This window comes from Oryzias latipes, chromosome 1 (assembly GCF_053564925.1).
Source record: "Oryzias latipes strain Hd-rR chromosome 1, Olatipes_Hd-rR_3.1".
NCBI lineage: Eukaryota > Metazoa > Chordata > Actinopteri > Beloniformes > Adrianichthyidae > Oryzias > Oryzias latipes.
In genome coordinates, this window is record NC_136237.1 from 19,217,377 (window position 1) to 19,236,845 (window position 19,469).

Here is a 19,469-nt window from a genome sequence, read left to right on the forward strand (position 1 = left end):
CGAGTGGGGTCATTTATGACCCCATTGTGTTCTGTACAGGGATCCTTATTATGAATGGCTGGATGGGGGGTTTATCATACCAAAACTACTCCCTGTGTTTAAGACAGGTTTTTTTTTTTTCAATGATCTAATGTAATATGTGTTTGCTAACAATATTTTTATTGCAAGAAATAACCAAAACACAGACTTTAAGAACAACGCAACATTTATTTAGACAGTCCTTGTTCCAACTTGCAAAAGGATAATTTTTTTAGCAACCTAAATTAAAACGTACATTATAAAAAAAGAGGAGTTTGAGTAGAAATATTTAACTTATGTTGAGCTAGCATACTGCTAACATCAACAAAAATAATTAGCTGAGTTGCTGACTAGGGAACATGCTACAATTGGTAAGGAAGTCATCCTACTCAGAACACATTCGATCAACTTATGTTACTACTATGCCTGTGTTTAAAACAAAAACCACACAAACATCTTGTTTGTACATGTGTAATATGATATCAAAAAATAACTGAAAATTGTAACTGTCAAAAGCAGATACTCAGTTATGAAAACAAGTTCAGTCAAAGCTCTTGAAATGAAATTCATCGATGTACTACAAACCACTTGTTTGTGGCTATGTTCTGGCCACACTGGCTGGTTGCATGAAGCACACGCCCGTGACACTTTCCTGTAGATGCTGCGTGGGCAAAACGAACAGCGCTTGCGTTTGCCAGGTACTGCAGCAACTGCAGGCTGCTCTGCAGGGTTAGCAGGACCAACACTAATGCTTGCTATTGCTTTCCTAGTTGCTTTATGGAGGTTATGAATCTGTGACCTTTTCTCTACATGTGGCTTCACTAGTTCATACCCAAGCTCTTTGAGAAGGGTTAGCCCTAACCCTAACCCTTTTCATAATCACTTTGGGCTTTAAGTATTAGTCTCAGCTTCAGCATCTGTAAATCTTGCTAGACTAGGTCTGTTGGCAATGGTTCACTGCAATACAATATCAAGGACTGATTAGAAGTGGAACATTTTAATAAAATTGAATAACCAATGTTTAAAAACCAGTGCTTCTCTTCGGGGTCATAAATGACCCCACAAGAGTTTGTGATGTCTACGCCACACAAATTGCCTGATCCCTGCAAAATACTATGAAACTGTGTAGAATTAGTAGACTGACAAACTCATGGTAGGGAAAAAAAATTGAATAAAAAACAAAGATCTGGCACATTAAATTATATGGCTGGGGTCATAAATGACCCCACCCGGTCGCTTGAAGATTAAATATAATGATGCCGTTTTTAGCAAAATCCAAAAACCTGTGTTGTTTTCTAGGACATAGTTTCTACACAGTGACAGTAGTTCATTAGAAATTCACGTCTGAGTTATGAAAGGGACTGTTGTCACAGAGCAAGCCACTTCCCATCACCGATAAGTGAGAGTTCTCTGTTTACATGCTCTCCTGCTAGCTTACAGCCCCTCAAACCTCTGGCCTAACATTAACGGTGTAACAAAGATGGCGATCAACATCTGAGCTATCCAGCCGTACAATTTTGAGCCAGATGCCAGCTCAGACAAGGAAAAAAAAGATGTAATGGATCTATTTGTCTGTAAGCGGATGCATCAGAATGGAGCAGAGCATCCATCCAGCATATTTTCTACATCACAAATCAGCTCTTTTTCTAACTGCATTTTTCGTCTGCTCCTGATTCATAATGATTTGCATAAAGAAATGCAATTTTAAGCCTAATGTTCTTCACAAATGTCCTCAATCAACACATTAATGCCAAAAGAACATATTCAAAACAGGATTTTTATACAAGCGCTTTCTTTAAGATTTAAAAAAAAAGAACAAGTCATACATTTGTTTCGATGTCTGCAATGTTTCTGCACACATCCATGTTTTTAAAAATATACTACAAATGTTCAACTCTACTGAATTCTCCGTCCTGACCACAATTTGCAGCTTTTAACTCGGCATTTCCTTGTTACTCTTCCTGTGTTCAGACGTTTCTGTCTCTTGCTGCTTTATCGGCTGAAGTGCCACATCTCAACCCACAGCATGGTCCCCGGTCTCTCCTCCAACAGCCTCAGAAATCCCTTTCAACAATGCAATTTGCCTTCAGTCTGAATCCCAAACAAACTGTGAAATCTAATGTTGAATGTTTTCCAGCATGTTGTAGTGTGAGCACTGATGAGCTGAGGCGCAGAGACAACACGCTACAACCCCAAACGATGACCTGCTATTTAAAAGGAGTGGATGAGGGCAATGATGGCATATTTACACTGAACACTTATCCACCGCTAACAATGAAAACATCACAACCAGAGAGAATATTAGAAGTACTCTGATAGAGCGCTTTTAATCAGGTTAATGGTTGGCTTTTCATTGAAATTGATATAAAAAATCCCTAATGTAAACACTTCAATCAGATCAGACCAATCCAAATCAGCTCAGTGACGTTTTAAATTAGATTAAGGACAGTGGTGTCAGTCTGTTCACAACCCAATCAAGGAGGACATGTAATCATGTTTACACTCAGTCTGATTTTTTGGATGAGAACAAAATGAGTGTTCACACTTGAACCTTGTGAGGACTCGGTGAGTTTGTGCTGAAAATGATGACAGTAGCAGTAAAACAGAACAGTCGGGGGGCTTTGTAGAGACAGCTGAAACTACAGATGATGTTCAGTGACAGAGCTTCGCTCCTCATCTGTAAGATCCACAGAGAGGAGCTGCCTCCCAGCAGTCACTGTGTCAGACTTTCAAACACAGAGTCTGCTCAGCAGCTGGAAGGAGCACAAAGCGAGGAGGACCGGTGAAGTCGGCCTTTCGTTTGTCTGTCTGTGGACAAGCTTTTTTATGGGAAAACCAAAAGACTGCAGGACACAACAAATCTTTATTCTGATGACAAGAATAATTATTGTTTTACATTTTTCCCTCCAAGATTTCCTTTATTCGAAAAGGCATCAGGTTTCTACGTGTCAGAAATTTATAGATCCAAATACTTAAACATTATTGGACCTTTGCATTTAGTGTCCATTCCACTGCTCACATTGTAAACTTTGGACTGAAAATAAAAAACATCCACATAATTTGGTGTCACATTATTTCCACACACTCCAGACAATATTGGTCAGGAAGGCAGACGCAACACAATACGAGCTCCTGTTTATGTTACAGCTGTAGTCACATGCACCCGTTGTTGCGGGTTTTAGGGTTGTCCAGGCCTGTGGTGGGTCATGGACTGATTCAATGCGCCCTGTGCAGTTCACAGAGTTCTGGGGTGGGGGGGCGAACAATCTGTATGACGTGCCTGCGTCTCACCTACTTCACCCTCACTCACTCTCATATGTTGTTTTAGTGTTCGCTTCTAGCTGTCTATGACCCTCATATTTCATACAGGCTATCTGTACGCCGCAGTTTTAGCCCACATCCAGCCCGTATCCACCCATGGGGGCAGTTGTGCCTAAGGCTTGACTGATAACAGTAGACAAACAAACAAAACAACAGTGACTGCTTTTCAGTTATTTTGAAGCTACTGATAAAAGATCTGCTGATGACCAAATGACAACACTATAGCACTGTTCTAGCAGGAAGAAAGCTTTCATTCAAACAAGCGGGCTCATTGTGACTCAGTGGGTAAATCAAAGGTGGAAACAGTCTGAATGTTCCCCAAATTCAACAATTCATGTGGAAGAGTAAATCAGGCCTAATAGATTGACAGTGTCTTCTACTTCACAAGTGCAGAGGGATAGCTTGGACATCCTTGTTGTTGTCAGTTATTGAGATTGTTTAGTAAATCATTAATGCTGTAAAACTGATGTTTTATTGACTCAGTTTGACTATGGTTGCATCTCACAAGGGTGCGTCTGCTGGTGACCAGAGTTTTCACATTTTCTTTGTAGTCTTTGCAGTTATCCATGTTTTTCTTGCTGCAGAGGGTAGATCTTTTGTGGCTGGAAGGATGAACCGTTTAGAATGTTTCTCTGTGAAGATCCCTCCAGAGGTCTCTGTCAACTATCTCAAATCCACTTTTAACTGTTTAAAGCGCCCAAAATGATAGAAGTTTGAGACAACTTGGAGACGGACTGGGAAACTTGATTATTATTGATTGGAAATAAAACAGATATTTCCCAAACCAGGAGTGTTGATTTTTATGCAGCAGTTCGTGAATGTTTTGCCAAATTGTGCCGGGGGTTTGTACCATACTCCTGCAATGAGAATGAAAGTACACAACAGAACCACAAACCTGAGCCACAAGCTTTGTATTTGCTGCTGTGTCCATGCAGCAGCAGAGTGAAGACCAGGACCAGAATGAGGATTAGCCCTACCAGAGCCATGACCAGGAGAAACCACCATTCTTCATAAAAGGGACGCTCGGAGAGAGCTGCAGATGGAGACAAAGAAGGGTCACAAAATATACCCCAATAAATATAAACATTTATAATTCCCTTTTACTCCCATTCAGTCTTCTTGAAACAATTCAGGCGTTTGCAGACAGGTTTGAAGCCTTTAGTCCAAATTTCTGCAAACTGAGGCTCAGAGCCACATGCGGCTCTTTTGTCCCTCCACTGTGGCTCTTTGACTTTGATGAAAAATACTAACAATTTGAATGTTGTCGATCTTAAAAATATCCCTTCAGGGGTCGCCACAGCGTATCAGCTTGGGCTGGTTCACACAGGCGGTTCGGCAAAGATTTTTTACACCAGATGCTCTTCCTGACACAACTCTGTATTTTATCCGGGCTGGGGACCGGCACAGGAGGATCCAGACCTGGACTCTCTTGTGGTTACATAGTAAGGCAGTAGTGTGGAGGGTCTTCCCCACACTACTGCCTAGACCCACACTGGATGAAGCTTATTGCACCCCTTAGAATTGAACACTGGTCTGATTGCTGAGCTATACAGCTGCTCATACAATTTGAATAAATAATGGTTTGGTTTATTTGTTTATGTTAAGTTTTGTCATTTATGATTAGATAACAGACAAGAAAACTGATGACAGACAAAACAGCAGAGTGAGAGTAAAATGTTAATATCTTGTGATTCAGCTTATAGCACTTTTGTTTATAAATTAGATTAAATACTCAATTTTTTCATGTTTACATTTGATATTAAAGATATTAGAAGGCGATAAAGGATAAAGGTGCACCAAACAGAAAAGTCCATGTTCCATTTACTTACATGTAAATCTGCTACAGCAAGAAGATCTTATTGGACAGTGTGTATTATATTTTGAAAGGAAATTGTTTGTGCTGCTCTCAAAAGTAAAAGAAGTTCAAATTGTTTAGTAAAACAACAATTCTACTTTAACTACTGTAAATATCTTTTTTTTCTTTTTCTTTTTTCTAACTTGTTCTGTCCAACAGCTGAGCAAACAGATTAGAGCTGAAGGCTTTTTGTGTTGGACAGGTTTTACTATCACAAAAAGAGGTTATATAGCTTCGAGAAACTAAAGTGTAGATTTGTATAAACCCCTTTTTGTCATATTTTTTTCTTTTATTTATTTGTTTGTAACTAGTGTAAATATCTATATGCTGCATATTATACATGAATAGTTTCATGGTCACAAAACATAAATTAAGTGTATTTTCACAAATGGTCTTGCTAGGTTTTGCTCAGTAAGAAAGTGACCCAAACAGCCCTTTAAGCAATAAAGGTGGCTGAGCTTTGCTCTAGTAACAGCCGTCTGCACAGTGGAGCCAGCTGCAGTGTCATGACTGTGCCTGAAGAGGGCAGCAAAAGCACATGATCTATCTACAACAACATGATCATGTTCTGGAATTACAAGTGTATAAGTGAGTTTGTTCATCGACCTCAATGGTGCGTGCGACTTTGTGCGTTTGCTATTTACCTGCGAGAGCAGCAGAGGGCGTACTTGGCTGTCCATAGCCAAAGCGATTAAGAGCAATAACTCGAAACTCGTAGCTAATTCCTGACCTCAGGCGCTCCAGCGGCACGGAGGCAGACCTGCTGCTGGGAGGAAGATGTCTGATGAAGGAGTCCCACAATCCCTCGTCTGCAGACAGAGGTGTGTGATGAGCAAAGGAAGACAGAGCGCCATTGAAGAATTAGTCACTTTTAAATGTGAGTAAAGAGAATTAGAAGTTGTCACATAACATTGGAGATGACAAGGATGATGATGACACTGCGGGGATTACAGTGATCACTGCTATCGCTATTAATAAAAAGGGGCATTGTTGGCAATTGTTTAATTATATCCTGGTCTACAATTGCTCTCCTGCAGGGTGCTTAAACAATTTCCCACAGACGCTTCCTTCCCAAGTTGCACGTCTTGTAATTTTTATTAGAAAATTGCTGCTGCCTTGATTTGCTCAGCAGGTCTTAATGAATCCAAAAAGACCTTCAGGAACGCTCAGTACAGCGTAGTTCAAGCTGGTAAAGAATTTAGAGCTCATAAGAAAGAGGTGACTGCCTTGTAAGTCTGCATAGCCTGTTTGTGGAGTACTGGAGCTCACCTGAGGAACGAGCCTCAATCACGTATCCAGTCACAGGAGCGGCGCCGTTATCAGCTTCTGACCAGTGGAGGGTGAGGGCAGAGGACGTCTTAGTGATGGAAACCTCCACGGGCGACCCGGGAGAGCCTTTAGTGTCAGAAAGAGGAATTCTTACTTTCTGAACACGGCACTGGTTCACATTTTCCAATAAGGTTGCTCCAAAGGAGGAACTGAACTTAGCAGAAAAATAGGATAATTAGCTCCAATGAAAAAATAAGATGTTGCTCTTTAAAAGGGAGTGAGTGAGTTTTGTGAAAATCTGTAGCATTTATCAGACATCAAGCTGCTTATTGATACATTAAGCAATCAGGAAGGAGCAGAGAAAAGCAGAAATATAGCTTACTTTATTAAATATAAATGCCGGCTCAATTCAAATTTAATAATATGTAGAGGCTGTTCAGTCCAGCTAACCATGATGGGAAATGAGGGCCATCTATTCTGGCCCACTGAACAGCTAAAATAGTGTGTCAAACAGCAGCTCCCAACAGCTTCCGTTGGGTGTTAGTGGCTGCATGAGCTGATGCCATCAGTCTGCTTACATTAAGTGCTCTTTCCAAAGAGTTTGACTTTGAGGTTTAATCAGAGAGTTTCATCTCAGTGTGCTGTAGTGACAGCATCAGCACGTGGGATAAAGATTCACTTAAAGCTGCCGGTGAAATTTTGCAAAGATGTGAACATTTGATTAATGAAGCAGTATAAGCCATGCTGCTATACTGGGCTTACTTTTTTTCTTCATGTTTGACACCTGCTTTAGTTCAAAGGTCTAAGTAAAAACATTTTTTCTGCACATTTTTCTCACAAAGTATTTTGTATTTATTGCAAACCAAATTGGGATAAGCAGTAGATGGTGGATGCAATCAGAATATCTGTAAGTTTTTGCCTTTTTTAAAATCAGTTTCATTGAATTTCAGGGAGTTTCAGGTAGAACTCTGACATGTTGTACCTTTTACAGGTTGAGCACTGATGTTTGCGCGTACTGGGGGGCCATAGCTGATTGTGAGAGCCTGAACGCTGAATGTGTATGTTGCTCCTTTGATCAAATCCCGAACCTTCAGCCATCGTTGCCAGCTGCCTTTCACATCCACAGTCACCACTTTACTCACTCCTGAGGTCAAATTAGCAAAAGTTAGTATAGAAAGGCATTACGTTCTTTGCCGACAGCATGTTTATTAATGTATGCAGACCTTGTACAGGTGCAGTTGGTTGATATATGACTCGATAGCCCTCCACTTGTCCATTAGGGGTGATCGGGGGCCCCCAGGACACGTTGACACTTCCTCCTGTCACTTCAGAGAAGGACAGGAAGCTTGGTTGGCTGGGAGCTGCAGACACAAAGGACGACAGATAAGGGGAAGATCAGAGGATTCCAATGAGATCAGGAAGACTTTGATTTTGCTGTTTATTAGACTGGTATGAGGAGATTAAACTGCCATGGCTTCCTACCAGACTGGCGGGTCCGAGCCCCACGGGGGTCGCTAGGCGGTCCGTCTCCAGCCGTGTTGAAGGCAGTCAGGGTAACCAGATAAGGTGTGTAGCTGGTCAGGTTGTGGAGGTGCACACGGGTCTCAGGGATAAAAATCACTTTCACTTTTTCAGTCTGGTTCTGCTTGTCTCTCTCCCAGTAGTGAATCTGTGACAGCAAATAACAACAAACATCAACTTAACTGGGCTCTTTCTTTGCTCCTGTCTCACATCACTAATGTCATCTCTGTCCTAAATATTTTATGAATGTGGTAAAAAAGAATTTTTAAGGTGTTTGAAAAGTAAAAACAAATTTAAAGTTAGCGGTGTTTGAGTTGGTTCATTCAGTACAGATTTTTTCCATTTGATGGTTCAACAGTTAACCTGGCTATTCCGAGCCTTCATCGTGATTGAGGTTCAGTCAAAGGGACTGAAGAGACGGCAATGAAAGAACTCTATTGAGTGAGTTATAAGACCCTTAACTTTTGAGTGACAACATAGCATCAAGCTAAGAGAACTTGTGTGGTAAAATAATTTCCAAGTAAGATCAATTCTGTCTTTAAAAAAACACACATCTCAAAGACACAGAAAGACAGCAGACTGCTTCTCAGCCCGTCCAATCAGCAGCTGTTCTGAACACTGAGTGTTTTAGTAACAGACTGAACTGTTCTGCTTTCTCCATTTTCATCTTCCAAAAGCCCACTGCATCTTCATCATCGCGTCATTAAAGTTAGTCTTCATCTCTACTATTCATTGCATAGTGGAGGTTCTTTGTCAGGCTGGACACTTTTCTCTGCAGCATCATAAAGTTGCATGAATACAAACACAAAATAACTAAATCCTCATTTCAACAGTCATTTCTATAGGTGATTTAGATGATTACTTTTTGATTTATTTATTTCTGGTTTTCCTGTTTCTGGAACAGAAATAAAGATGTGGAGCACAGACGATCTGGTTAAAAATCACTGGAAAAAAAGAAGAGACCAACCAGAAAGATTTCAGTGTAAAGGACTGATTACTGGGTGTAATATTTCTTCATTATATAGCTTTTATTTTGTAATGTCAAAATCAAAAACAGAAAACAAAAGAAACTATTTGGACATCTTAGGCCACAATGTGTCTCCACAGCTTTTTCTTGGACTTTTTGCAGAGATTCTAAACCCCAGCGACACAACGCTGAAGGGATGAAACACAATTCCCCTAAAGACTTTCCTCATGACGGTTGTGTTGCTCTAGTACCTTAAATAGGTCTGTAACTTGAGTCGAGCACCATTTGTGGGCTTTTTTCTCACCTAATGTGAGCTAGAATTAAGTTTACAGCATTTTGCATGAAATTAAAAGCTCTTTGACCTCCAGTTATTCTTTCCAGAACCTCCACTTTACTTTTATAGCCTAAAATGATCACAGTGCTTTATGTGATCGTCACTGGTATAAGGAGGACCTGGGAGCGCAACCGAGTTATTATTTAGATAATTTACAAAGGTATTTAAAGACTAAATTAGCCATCTATTGTACTGCAATAAAAAGTCATTAACTTGGCCTAAATGAAAGTAATCAGACATGAAAATCTGGGTGTAAAGAAAGGAGGATTTAAAGCGTCTTCATCAAAGCTGAAAGCTCAGCCCTGACTGGTAAAGGCTGCACGTGCTGATGTGAAAAATAAATCAATAATCCTTATCATGACCAATTACTTTTATGACGTCCACGAATAATGAAGATGCATGGATTAGTTTGGCTGATGTGTGTAACATGAAGCAGAAGAAATCTACCTGGTTATTTTCTACTACATGATGAGACGGAAGTAATATTCAAGCTTATGGTGTGTAAACTGTTTTATCAGTGAGAATCTTTACGCAACAGTAGTGATTCAGTCTTACAGATCATATGGTATTCCTGCAATGGTTACCTCGATGCAAAATAATAATTATATAAATCTTTTTGATGTCTTAACAGTGAGTTCCTGTTTTCTGATAGAATTGAGCAAATCATTCTCATCAACAGGGTTTATGCCTACAACTTCCTGTTTTAAAGCTGCTCTGCAACATATCACTGCATTTCTGTTCAGTACTGAATGAATAACTGGATGAAATATAGTCTATTCATGTTTTCCTCCCCACACACATGCATATTTAATAACTGCCACCGAAAATCACGATTCATCAAAAGCGAGATTGAGAAAAAGTTCTAGAGAGGAAGATTTAGGGGATAAATCTACCCCCCTCAACATTTGAGCCTAAATATTTAAAGAGAACAAACACAGAAGACAGATAACGCAAAGTAGTTCAGGTATAGACCTGTACGATGCAGCATGCTGACATTTTCTGTAACAAGTTTGGAACAACAATCAACCACCCGTGTTTCTAATCACTCTGCACATGGCCTCTCAGCTAATCTGCAATCAGACGGTGACACTGTAGCCTTTCTGTGTGTGTGTTTGGGGGGGTGTTGATCTAGCCAGGATTTTCTCTACATGTTTTTGTTCTCTGCAACAGTGGTGGGTCCTTAAGACAGACACGGTGCAATGCTGTGCTTTTAGTGATGGCTCGTGCGTCTGTGTGGCGGCGTGATCCCATTCAGACGGTTGAACAAAAATGGTGCAGTGACAAAAGAGCATTACTTTTTAAATGCTCCCGATTACCCGCTTTATGGCGCCATCTAAAGCTGGAGAGGTATGTGTTTGTGTTTCCTGCCACGCAAACTGCGGGCAATTTGATTTGAAAAGTGGCCAAGACTTACACAAAGGGCTCCATTTTGTTATTATTCTGAACAGACAGCAGTATAGAGCCCATAAGCTAAATTTACTGCTTTCAAAGCTGAAAGCTGCAACTTCTGAGTCACACTTGAGGGCAGCATTATACCAGGCCTGTCCTTCCACAAGCTCTTACTATAATGAGATACACAATAACTCAGCCATAACATCGGTTTAAGAGCATAATATATTACCTTCTGTACACACAGGGTATATCCATTTAAATATTCTATTCTAGAAAATAGGCAATATCTCTTCTGCTGCTTTAGGTGCATAGCTTTGTAAAATATGTATAAAAAAGTCAATTGGAGTTGTCTCCGTCAGAGAGGCTCAGGGTTACTCTAAATACAAGCACCATGGATGAAGATGATTAGGACCTTTGTCTTCTTTTTTTTTCTGGGTGAGATAAACTGCAGTCTTGCTTGGAATCCTTCTTTTCATAAAATACTCTGCATGTTTGCCCAATGGGAGGCACTTCATCTTACCACACCTTTTTCTGTGTGTGGATTTTTGCTCAACAGGCATGACTGCATGCTACCTGCCTGCTCTCACCTTTTCTGCTTGTGCGTGGCCGTTTGTGATGCGACAGTTTGCTTGAACCCTCCCCTTATCTGTCCATCTTGGTTTAGACGGATGCTCTCTGTGGTCTGCTCTAATATAGATTCTAAGGGGATCACTCCTGTGTCTTCGCTCTGCAAATATTACATTCCTTTCTTTGCTCTCAGCTCCCCACTTTTACTTTTGCTCCAATCGATGTGTCCAAAGCAGGATGTATAACCTTGTGTTTGAAGTACAGAGTGACAGGGTTGGACAGGAGAACCAGGAGGCAGAGACAGCAAAAGAAGTGATATTGAAACCATTAAAAGATATTCAAATTTCTCTGTTAAATTATTTCTTTCTGTCATGTCTATGGCACACTTGAGGGCCCAGAGGAGCCAAACGATGTCAAGAGGAAATACTTTAAGTGAAAAATCTGGAAACGGGCTTCTTTGGCAGATCTATAGTGGTTTTGTGTTCTAATGAGAAGTTCTAATGAGTTCAGGCAGATAGCAATATGTATTCTATGTGTGTGCTTCTGCTTGTTTTTCTGAGAGTCACCTTATATCCTTGGATGAGTCCATTCTGGGTCTCAAGGGGGGGCATGTCCCAAGTCACTTCCAGGCTGGTGGGAGACACCGCTGACACTTTGATAGACTGAGGCGCCACTGATGGAGCTGCGGCGAGCAAGAATTTTCAGTTAGCATGAGTCTGTGTGCAGCTGCATATTAAAGAGGTGGAATTACAGAAAAATGCGTTCAACCCTTCCAATTAGAAAAGGGCCTTGGGCAGTACCTCCACTGTACCTCACATATGCATGAACACTCAGCAGCAAGTACCTGAGGCAAGAGGAAAGGCCATATCACCCCATTTCATCATCCTCTCCCAGGCTTTCCTGACTCCCCCTCCCACTAAGCTTCCATATCCTCACCTTTTACTCCTAAGTGTGTGAAACGAATCTCCCTGTACAACCTGCAAATATATTCACATATGCATTCCACGCTCTCCTTGAATTTAAATGCTGCAGAGGAGCTTGATGCAGTGTGAGGTCAATTGCAAAATTAAGCAGGTGCAGCTGAAACAATGAGAAAGCTGTTCTCCTGTGGTCTTGTCAGGGCTGTTTTGTGTGAGTGTTGGACAGAAAACAATGTGCGCACTTGGTCTGAATCTGGAAAAGTGAAGGGCAGGTTAGCCATCACCACAACACTGTTCACCTTGTGTTACCTTGGTGATGCCAGTTGGTGTTGAAAAGAAAAGTCCCATTCCAATCCTCTTTTGATCTATTGTAAAAGCCTTCCCAGTGGCCTTTAATCATGATTATGCCGTTTTCAGCCAAAATAAAAATAAATCTATGCTGTTTTCTATGACATAGTTTCTGCAGGGCAGCAATAAGAAATTTGCGAAAAATGACAACAAAATTGGTGAGCAATATCGGGGCTATCCAGCCATGCCGTTTTGATTGAGATGTCAGCTCTGACAAAGAAAACAAAGACGTACATAGATCTATTTGTCGGCAAGTAGATGCATCGGAATGAAGCAGAGCAGGAAGCTTGTGGCCGGCTGATTGTGGATTTTATGTAACTACTACAAGCTTTTATTCACATCCTCCTGATTCGCGGCAACTTGAATAAAGAAATACTCAGAAAAGCAATTTAGAGCTTAATTTCCATTTTATAAATAATTCCTCCATCCTGAGGAAAAATGCCACAAGAACAAACACCAAAAAAACACCTTTTCATTGAAGTGGATCTTCAAATTAATGACATTTTTTCTTCTTTTGCTTCATGCACACTTTGTGTTTTCCATAATTTTCATTTTTGAATAGTGGCAAATTTGTATTTTAAATGCTTTTTTAAGTACTATAAGAACAAAGTTAACATGGTAATTACACATTTTTTTTGTCTATTTTTTGTCATACTTGTGTCATAAGTTAAATGTGTTATCATTTATGTCCTTACATGTAAAACTGGGATACTGAACTGCCCTCAGAGCTTTGAGTGCCTTTTTTCTCTGCTCGGTTTAAGAGATTAGAGTAATTTCTCGCTTTTTGCCACATTTTTCAAATTACACACAAACACAGCAAATAGACTTTGCAGTTTGTTTATACAGCTTCTAAAATCTGAGTCTCAAGGCTGGAAAAACACTCTGCAGATCTTTAAGGAAGAAGAACTATGTGAAATACTTGGGAAAGTTTTGAACCATCAGCAGACATCACAGATTTGGCTCCCACATGGGCTGAGGTAAAAGCAAGTTTGGTCAGACAGGTAACCAACAGGCCAGTGATTGCAATGAATGAGAGGTACTTGGTGCAGATTGGCTGAGGAAGCAGCACTACAACTACAAGGCCTTCACGGTGAAGTGGTCAGACAAACTATTCCTCACTGAAAGACCAATGACGGCCTGCAGAGAGTCATCAGGAAAGGCACTTGAATTAGCCCTTGATGACCTCAGAGAAAAGAATCATCTTTTCTGAAACTGAACTACTTCATCAAAATTCCTGAGACTATCAGACAAAACCCAAAATACACATAATACATTACAACACGATGATTACATCATTATTTAGAGGGAGTGATTGTCCGGGAAAGAATTTTTAGTCAGGAAAACAAAGAATATCAATAGCCTTTGTAGACTGCTCAAGGTGATACTGTGCGATAAAGAAAAAGTTAGCATTAGAACAAGATCATACCTGGAAGTATGCTGTTCAAAAAAATAAAATTTCAGGAAATCCGATAACTTTTAACTCACAAAATCCTTCTTTTATTATAGTGAAACATAATCAATAATTTGTATCCATGCATGCCCATGAGGTTTATGTAAAGGTAAATTAGCACTGCTAAAAAAATAGTTGAAACAGACTTAAGAGTGAGTCTGAGATATAGTTACAAAGTTTGTTTGTGGTGATCTAAAACACAAATTTAATTTGACTTGATTTATCTTTAAGAGTAAAAAAACTAAAAATACTGTTAAAGCCTTAAAAGTTTCCAAGCCTCTATAATATTGATCCCGAGAGAAATTCTTTTGAGAAACTCAACAGCTGCACTGACACTGCAACCATCTCCATTGAAGTTGAATGTTTTGCCTAGGAAGAGTTGGAGAAAGTAAGGACTTGCAAAACTTCCCTGATTTACAGAAGATCAGAGGCTACAATTCATTTAAAGGGATGTAAAACTGGTGTTAATTGGTTATTTTGCCTCCATTAGGACAAATGGAGAATGACTTTAAAGCATGAAATGTGTGAAAACAGTATATGCTGAAAAAGCTTAAAAAAGTCTGTTAAAGGAGCAGCAACTTGTGTGGAATGAATATATTGATATTTTTAAAAACACGATAACAGAATTCATCATCATGGTTTTATTTTTGCTTTTCTTACATCCCAAAAGGGTTGTAGTGAGTGGTAGAACTTGTGACACAATCCATACCAAGACTTTTATTTTGTTGACACTTACCAGCTTCTCCAACTGACACATCCACTGCAGTGGATGGAGGACTTTCACCAATGATGTTGTAACTTGTCATTACAATCTGATAGCGTGTGAACCTCTTTAGTTCTGCACAAAAAAAAGGAAAACAAATCTCAGTATAAATAGAACTGAAGCATGTTAGTGGACATTGCCACTCTGTGTTTAAACCTGAGCTTTGCCTCTCCATCCTGCAGCACATTACTTACGTGTCAATTCAAACTCTGTGAGCGAGGCACTGCTGACTGTCTTGAAGGTGCTCTTGGCTGGAAAAATGAGGGAGAAAGAAAAAAAAAAGAGTAATAACTGAATAGACTCCAACAATAACCAGTAAAATTATCTTGCAATTTACTATCACTGTATTTAAGCTACATTTTGACCAATCTTTGCTCCACTGTGCCTGGGGGACCTGGATTTTAAGCAGTCTGTCCAGTTCTTAATCTAGATCCCGAAAACTCATTTATCGGGCTCTCCAGCCAAAAACAACTTTTTATTATTGCTCTTTCAAAGTGCAAACGGGCACCCATATGAGAAAAACGTCTGGTGAAGGCGATTTGATCAAGGTTTGGCCACAAGTCCACATTTTATCTCTAAAACAACTTAAAACACATTTCCTTGTCTCTTTTTTTTGAGTTTTAGGGCACAATGGAATCCATCCCAGGACTTACAAATACTCAAAGCTTGTTTGTGCTTTGCCATTCCAAGTTTTGTACACTAGTTCATGAACACATCTCATCACATCCAACACAGGTTTTTTATAAAGAATTTGATCTAAAATTTAGACACACACAATCTAACAAAGTGTTAATAATCTATTACATTTGCAGCAAAAACATGTGTACAGTACTTTTGAGCTTTTCTATTCCAATCATTGCAATGTTTTGACATATAATCAAACTCTCATATTGTTTTTTATTCTTATATACTGTCACAACTTATGCAACAACAATATTGAGCCCGTGAAAATAATCAGGTTCTGGTATTGTCAAGCAGACACTTTTCTGTTGTGCACCATTCTCCCTAATCCAAATCCTAAAAACTGAAGGGGTTGAGTTTGACTCATGGTAAAGGTACATATTTACTTTTGACATGTCTCTATCAAAATTGGGATTTTACAAAAGCACTATCATCCTTAAATCTAGCAGTGTCAGGTTTCAAATGTGTCGTATAGCAATGAATGGGGACAGATGTGCTTCTCTTTATACTGCCTCTCATCCAACTCAACAATTCACTTTTTGAGAGCATTTTATTTTATTGGCAGTATGTCATCACTGTAAAACTTGGATATACAGCGGTGCCTCACTATATCGCAGTTCATTTTTCGCGGTCTCGCTGTTTCACATATTTTCTTTGTGCAATTTTGCATGTTGTTTTTTTTTTATAACAGCGCACCGTGTTCTGCATCCTGATTGGCTGTAGACGTTGTCAATCAACCTCCTCCATGTCATGTCTCTTGTACAGATATGTGCAGCTCTCCATATCTACATAAATATTTGATTGCAAAGAGAAATTTGTTTTTATTCCATAATACTAGACTTATAATTTTTTTATACAGGTTTGAACTTAGAGAGTTTGAATAAGAGAGAAAAGTGTGAAAATGTTTGTCTGAGAAAAGTGTATAAAGCCTTAAACATCTGTAATCTTACTTCATGTATTTTACCGATCATGGGTTTTTTTGGAATGTAACCCCTGTGATAAAAGAGGGAACACTGTAATTACATAAATACGGTTTTCAACTATGTATTTATTGACATCTTTTGATGTAAAGAAGGGAATTTGCTTGATTAAAATGGCTGTGAACACAAAGTAGCACACAATAGAACATTATCCTGGAATACTTTACACCTTAAAGCGTTTCAAGGTAAACTTTGAGCCATTCTCATCATTATTTAAAAAGGAGGATTCTGAACTTGAATTTTTGTGATGCTTATTCAGATTTGTCATGCATTTTTTTTTTCTTATCAGTCTCACTAGGTCAAGGTTGATCTCCCACAGCTGTGTTCATTTAGATATTTACACTTAGTATGTTCTTTTGTGTCTGGATTTTGGTTATTCAAAGTCTGGATATCTGCTTTGTCATCTTTTTTATCCTGTGGTTTATGTTATGTTTAAGTTTATTTTTTAAATGTTTAAGTTTCTGCTTGTCGGGTCATACACTGCCGGTTCCTGACAGAGGGTGCAGAAAGGTTTAAATGACTGTGCGACATCATAAAGGTAACAGAAGCACTCACCTGCAATGAGGGCACTTGTGGTGTTTTTGGTTGTCTGAACTTCTGCTTGTGGGAAACTGGATTCATTTGCTGGAAGCTCTCTATAATACAGTCGGTATCCAGCCAAAACCCCATTGATGCTTTCTTCCTTGGGACGCTGTGAACATACAAACAAGCAGACACGTGTCCACTTATTATTGTAAAACTCTGAAAGTAATAAGAAAGCATCAGAAAGAACAATGGCAGGCTAGCAGAGAAGCATTTATATTGCACTTTATAAACAGATGACTGTAAAGGAAGCATGTAGCAGCCTGGCAGAAACTCGCAAAAGCAAAGTGATGCTTCACTAGGTCTGGCACTCTTGTAAAGTGTGATGAAATTGCTGGTGACTTTGTGTTTTCATTGCCTCCTTCTGCTTTGACATGAGGCTACAAGGATGAGATAAGACATTTACAGACAGAAGAGGAGGATAGACAAGATGTGAAGTAGCCAGAAAATATTTGCTATATCTTTGCCCTTTTTCCTCTCAAGCAGGGCTGATTGTTTAGGACTCCTTTGCACCATTAGCCCATTTTCTGCTGATACAAACTGTCAATATGCAAGTTCTTTCTCTGGATATTAGGACTTGCATAAGCTGATCCAATTGTCTTCCAGTGTTGGGGGTAACGTAATAAATTACAGTTCAATTTTCGGTAATTAAATCTGCATTACTTTGCTGCTGCCCCTCCATAGCTTCGCCCCTGCTCATGATGATAATTTTACAGAGGTACAGCTCAAACTTACATATACTCTTCCAACATGCAATGGCTTAACTGTCTAAGTAGTTAACCTGAGATCAGGTTTTGTTGAGTAGGTCTGTACTCAACAGGGTCTATGCTGTACTTAAAGAAAATACCTTCCAATGGATCAGCACTGAAGTAGTTGTTGTTGGTTTTACTGAGAGGATCACTGGAGGCTCGTTGGGAACTGCAAAAAAAGACATTTTACTCTTCCACAGTTCTGTTATACTACGCTTTGTAATTCATTGTCTTCTTTCTGTGCTGCATCCGTTTTATTGTCTCTTACCGTCCTGCAGAGTAGTAACAGAATCTGTCTCCTTGCTGAAGAGGCTGTCTCCAACATCATTGGTGGCCACCATCCGAAACTTGTATGAGGTGAAGGGCTTCAGTCTACAGACACAAATCCACTATCTCAGAAATGACTTATCATTTGATTCTCACAATATACAAGCTTGAATACCTATTGCACCGTTATTCAGATTGGTGGTGTTTTTCACCCCCTATAGTCAACTAAAAGAGATTTATACACAGCATTTTATGCAGCAGATTTACAATACTTCTGTAAAAGCTCCAACTGTGAAATGGTAAACAGACCACTGGATATGTCACTTCAAAGCCAGAGACATTTAAAGAGAAATGAAAGCTGTGCACAGTGTTCAAAACTTGACATGTCGCAGTAGGTGCATAGATTATTAATTCAAGTGCAACACTTTGATGTTCTTTTAAAAGTTGTAACAGTGGTGACTCCTCTGTCTAAATGCATCACCTTAGCAACAGCAGAGCACTATAATCTGGCTTTCTGTTTCAACACGGAGGGCATTGCTAGTTGAACTATAAAAGCTGTAGTAATCAAACATATGACGCTTTATTAGTACAGCAATCAGGGTGGGACACTCGATAGAATTAATTTGTGTAAGTTTCAAAAATAAGTTAATTATAAGTGTATCTAAAAAACCTTTGTAGTTCTACAAAAACAGACAAGCAGGGCTTGACTGTTCTTATGTCACTCTGTGTCTTTATTCTGCCCTCTGACCCCAACTGATCACAGCATAGTGTCACTCAAAGGAATTTTGCTTCTGGCATTGGCCTAAAGATTTCCTGTTTAGTTTTGGATTCTTTGCTGACTGACTTACAGATCCACTCTGAAGAAAATGGTGTTTTGCGTGTTTTTACATTTTTACATTTATACACGTGTATATAAGTGAAGGGTCCTTATCAAAACCTCTTTTCGTTTTCTTTTCTCTTTCCTTTCTTTTAGAGTAAATTTTTTAATGATTATGTATGTTTTTAATCCTTGCACTCTTATGTATTGTGATTTTAATGCAGTTTCCTGTTTTGTGAAGCACTTTGAATTACTTTGTGTACGAATTGTGCCATACAAATAAACTTGCCTTGCCTTACATCACCAAGCACCAGTTTCCAAAAATGGCGGAATAAATAATAAACACTCATCTGTCCAGGAGCAGAGGATTCAATAGTCACCTGTCAACATGTTAGTAATTTTCAAGTGAAACAAAAAAAAGATAATGAAGTGAATAAAGAATTTTCTTCCAGTCCAGCTTTCAAGAATCTTAAATCTTAGTAGTCTTCTTTGTGTGTAGTCATTACAAGGGTCAAAGGTGATGTGTCTTTGTTACGCCTCTGAGAGTCAGAGAGTCAAAGAGATGCATGTTAGAAGGTGTTAGGACCGAAGAGGTAGGTTCAGCTGTGTGTGCGGGCTCTCCTTTGCTCACATACATGGTAAAGGAGTGACAAGAGATGAACTCCAGC

At 39.4% G+C, this 19,469-nt stretch overlaps 1 protein-coding gene across 5 annotated transcripts in view; it reads right to left on the reverse strand.

Annotated features, from left to right (window-relative positions):
* LOC101162904 (protein sidekick-1) overlaps nt 1-19,469 on the reverse strand; it is a 318,971-nt gene that overhangs the window by 3,255 nt on the left and 296,247 nt on the right. For all 5 annotated transcript variants that reach the window (XM_078944349.1, XM_078944355.1, XM_011477316.4 and 2 more), the window contains 12 exons: nt 17,986-18,089; nt 17,816-17,886; nt 16,942-17,077; nt 14,920-14,976; nt 14,699-14,800; nt 11,811-11,926; nt 7,946-8,132; nt 7,687-7,824; nt 7,446-7,607; nt 6,464-6,589; nt 5,839-6,003; nt 4,235-4,372 (listed from right to left, as the gene is read on the reverse strand). In XM_078944349.1, the coding sequence (XP_078800475.1) occupies nt 4,235-4,372; nt 5,839-6,003; nt 6,464-6,589; nt 7,446-7,607; nt 7,687-7,824; nt 7,946-8,132; nt 11,811-11,926; nt 14,699-14,800; nt 14,920-14,976; nt 16,942-17,077; nt 17,816-17,886; nt 17,986-18,089 (1,502 nt within the window). The remainder of the gene's footprint in view (nt 1-4,234; nt 4,373-5,838; nt 6,004-6,463; nt 6,590-7,445; nt 7,608-7,686; nt 7,825-7,945; nt 8,133-11,810; nt 11,927-14,698; nt 14,801-14,919; nt 14,977-16,941; nt 17,078-17,815; nt 17,887-17,985; nt 18,090-19,469) is intronic.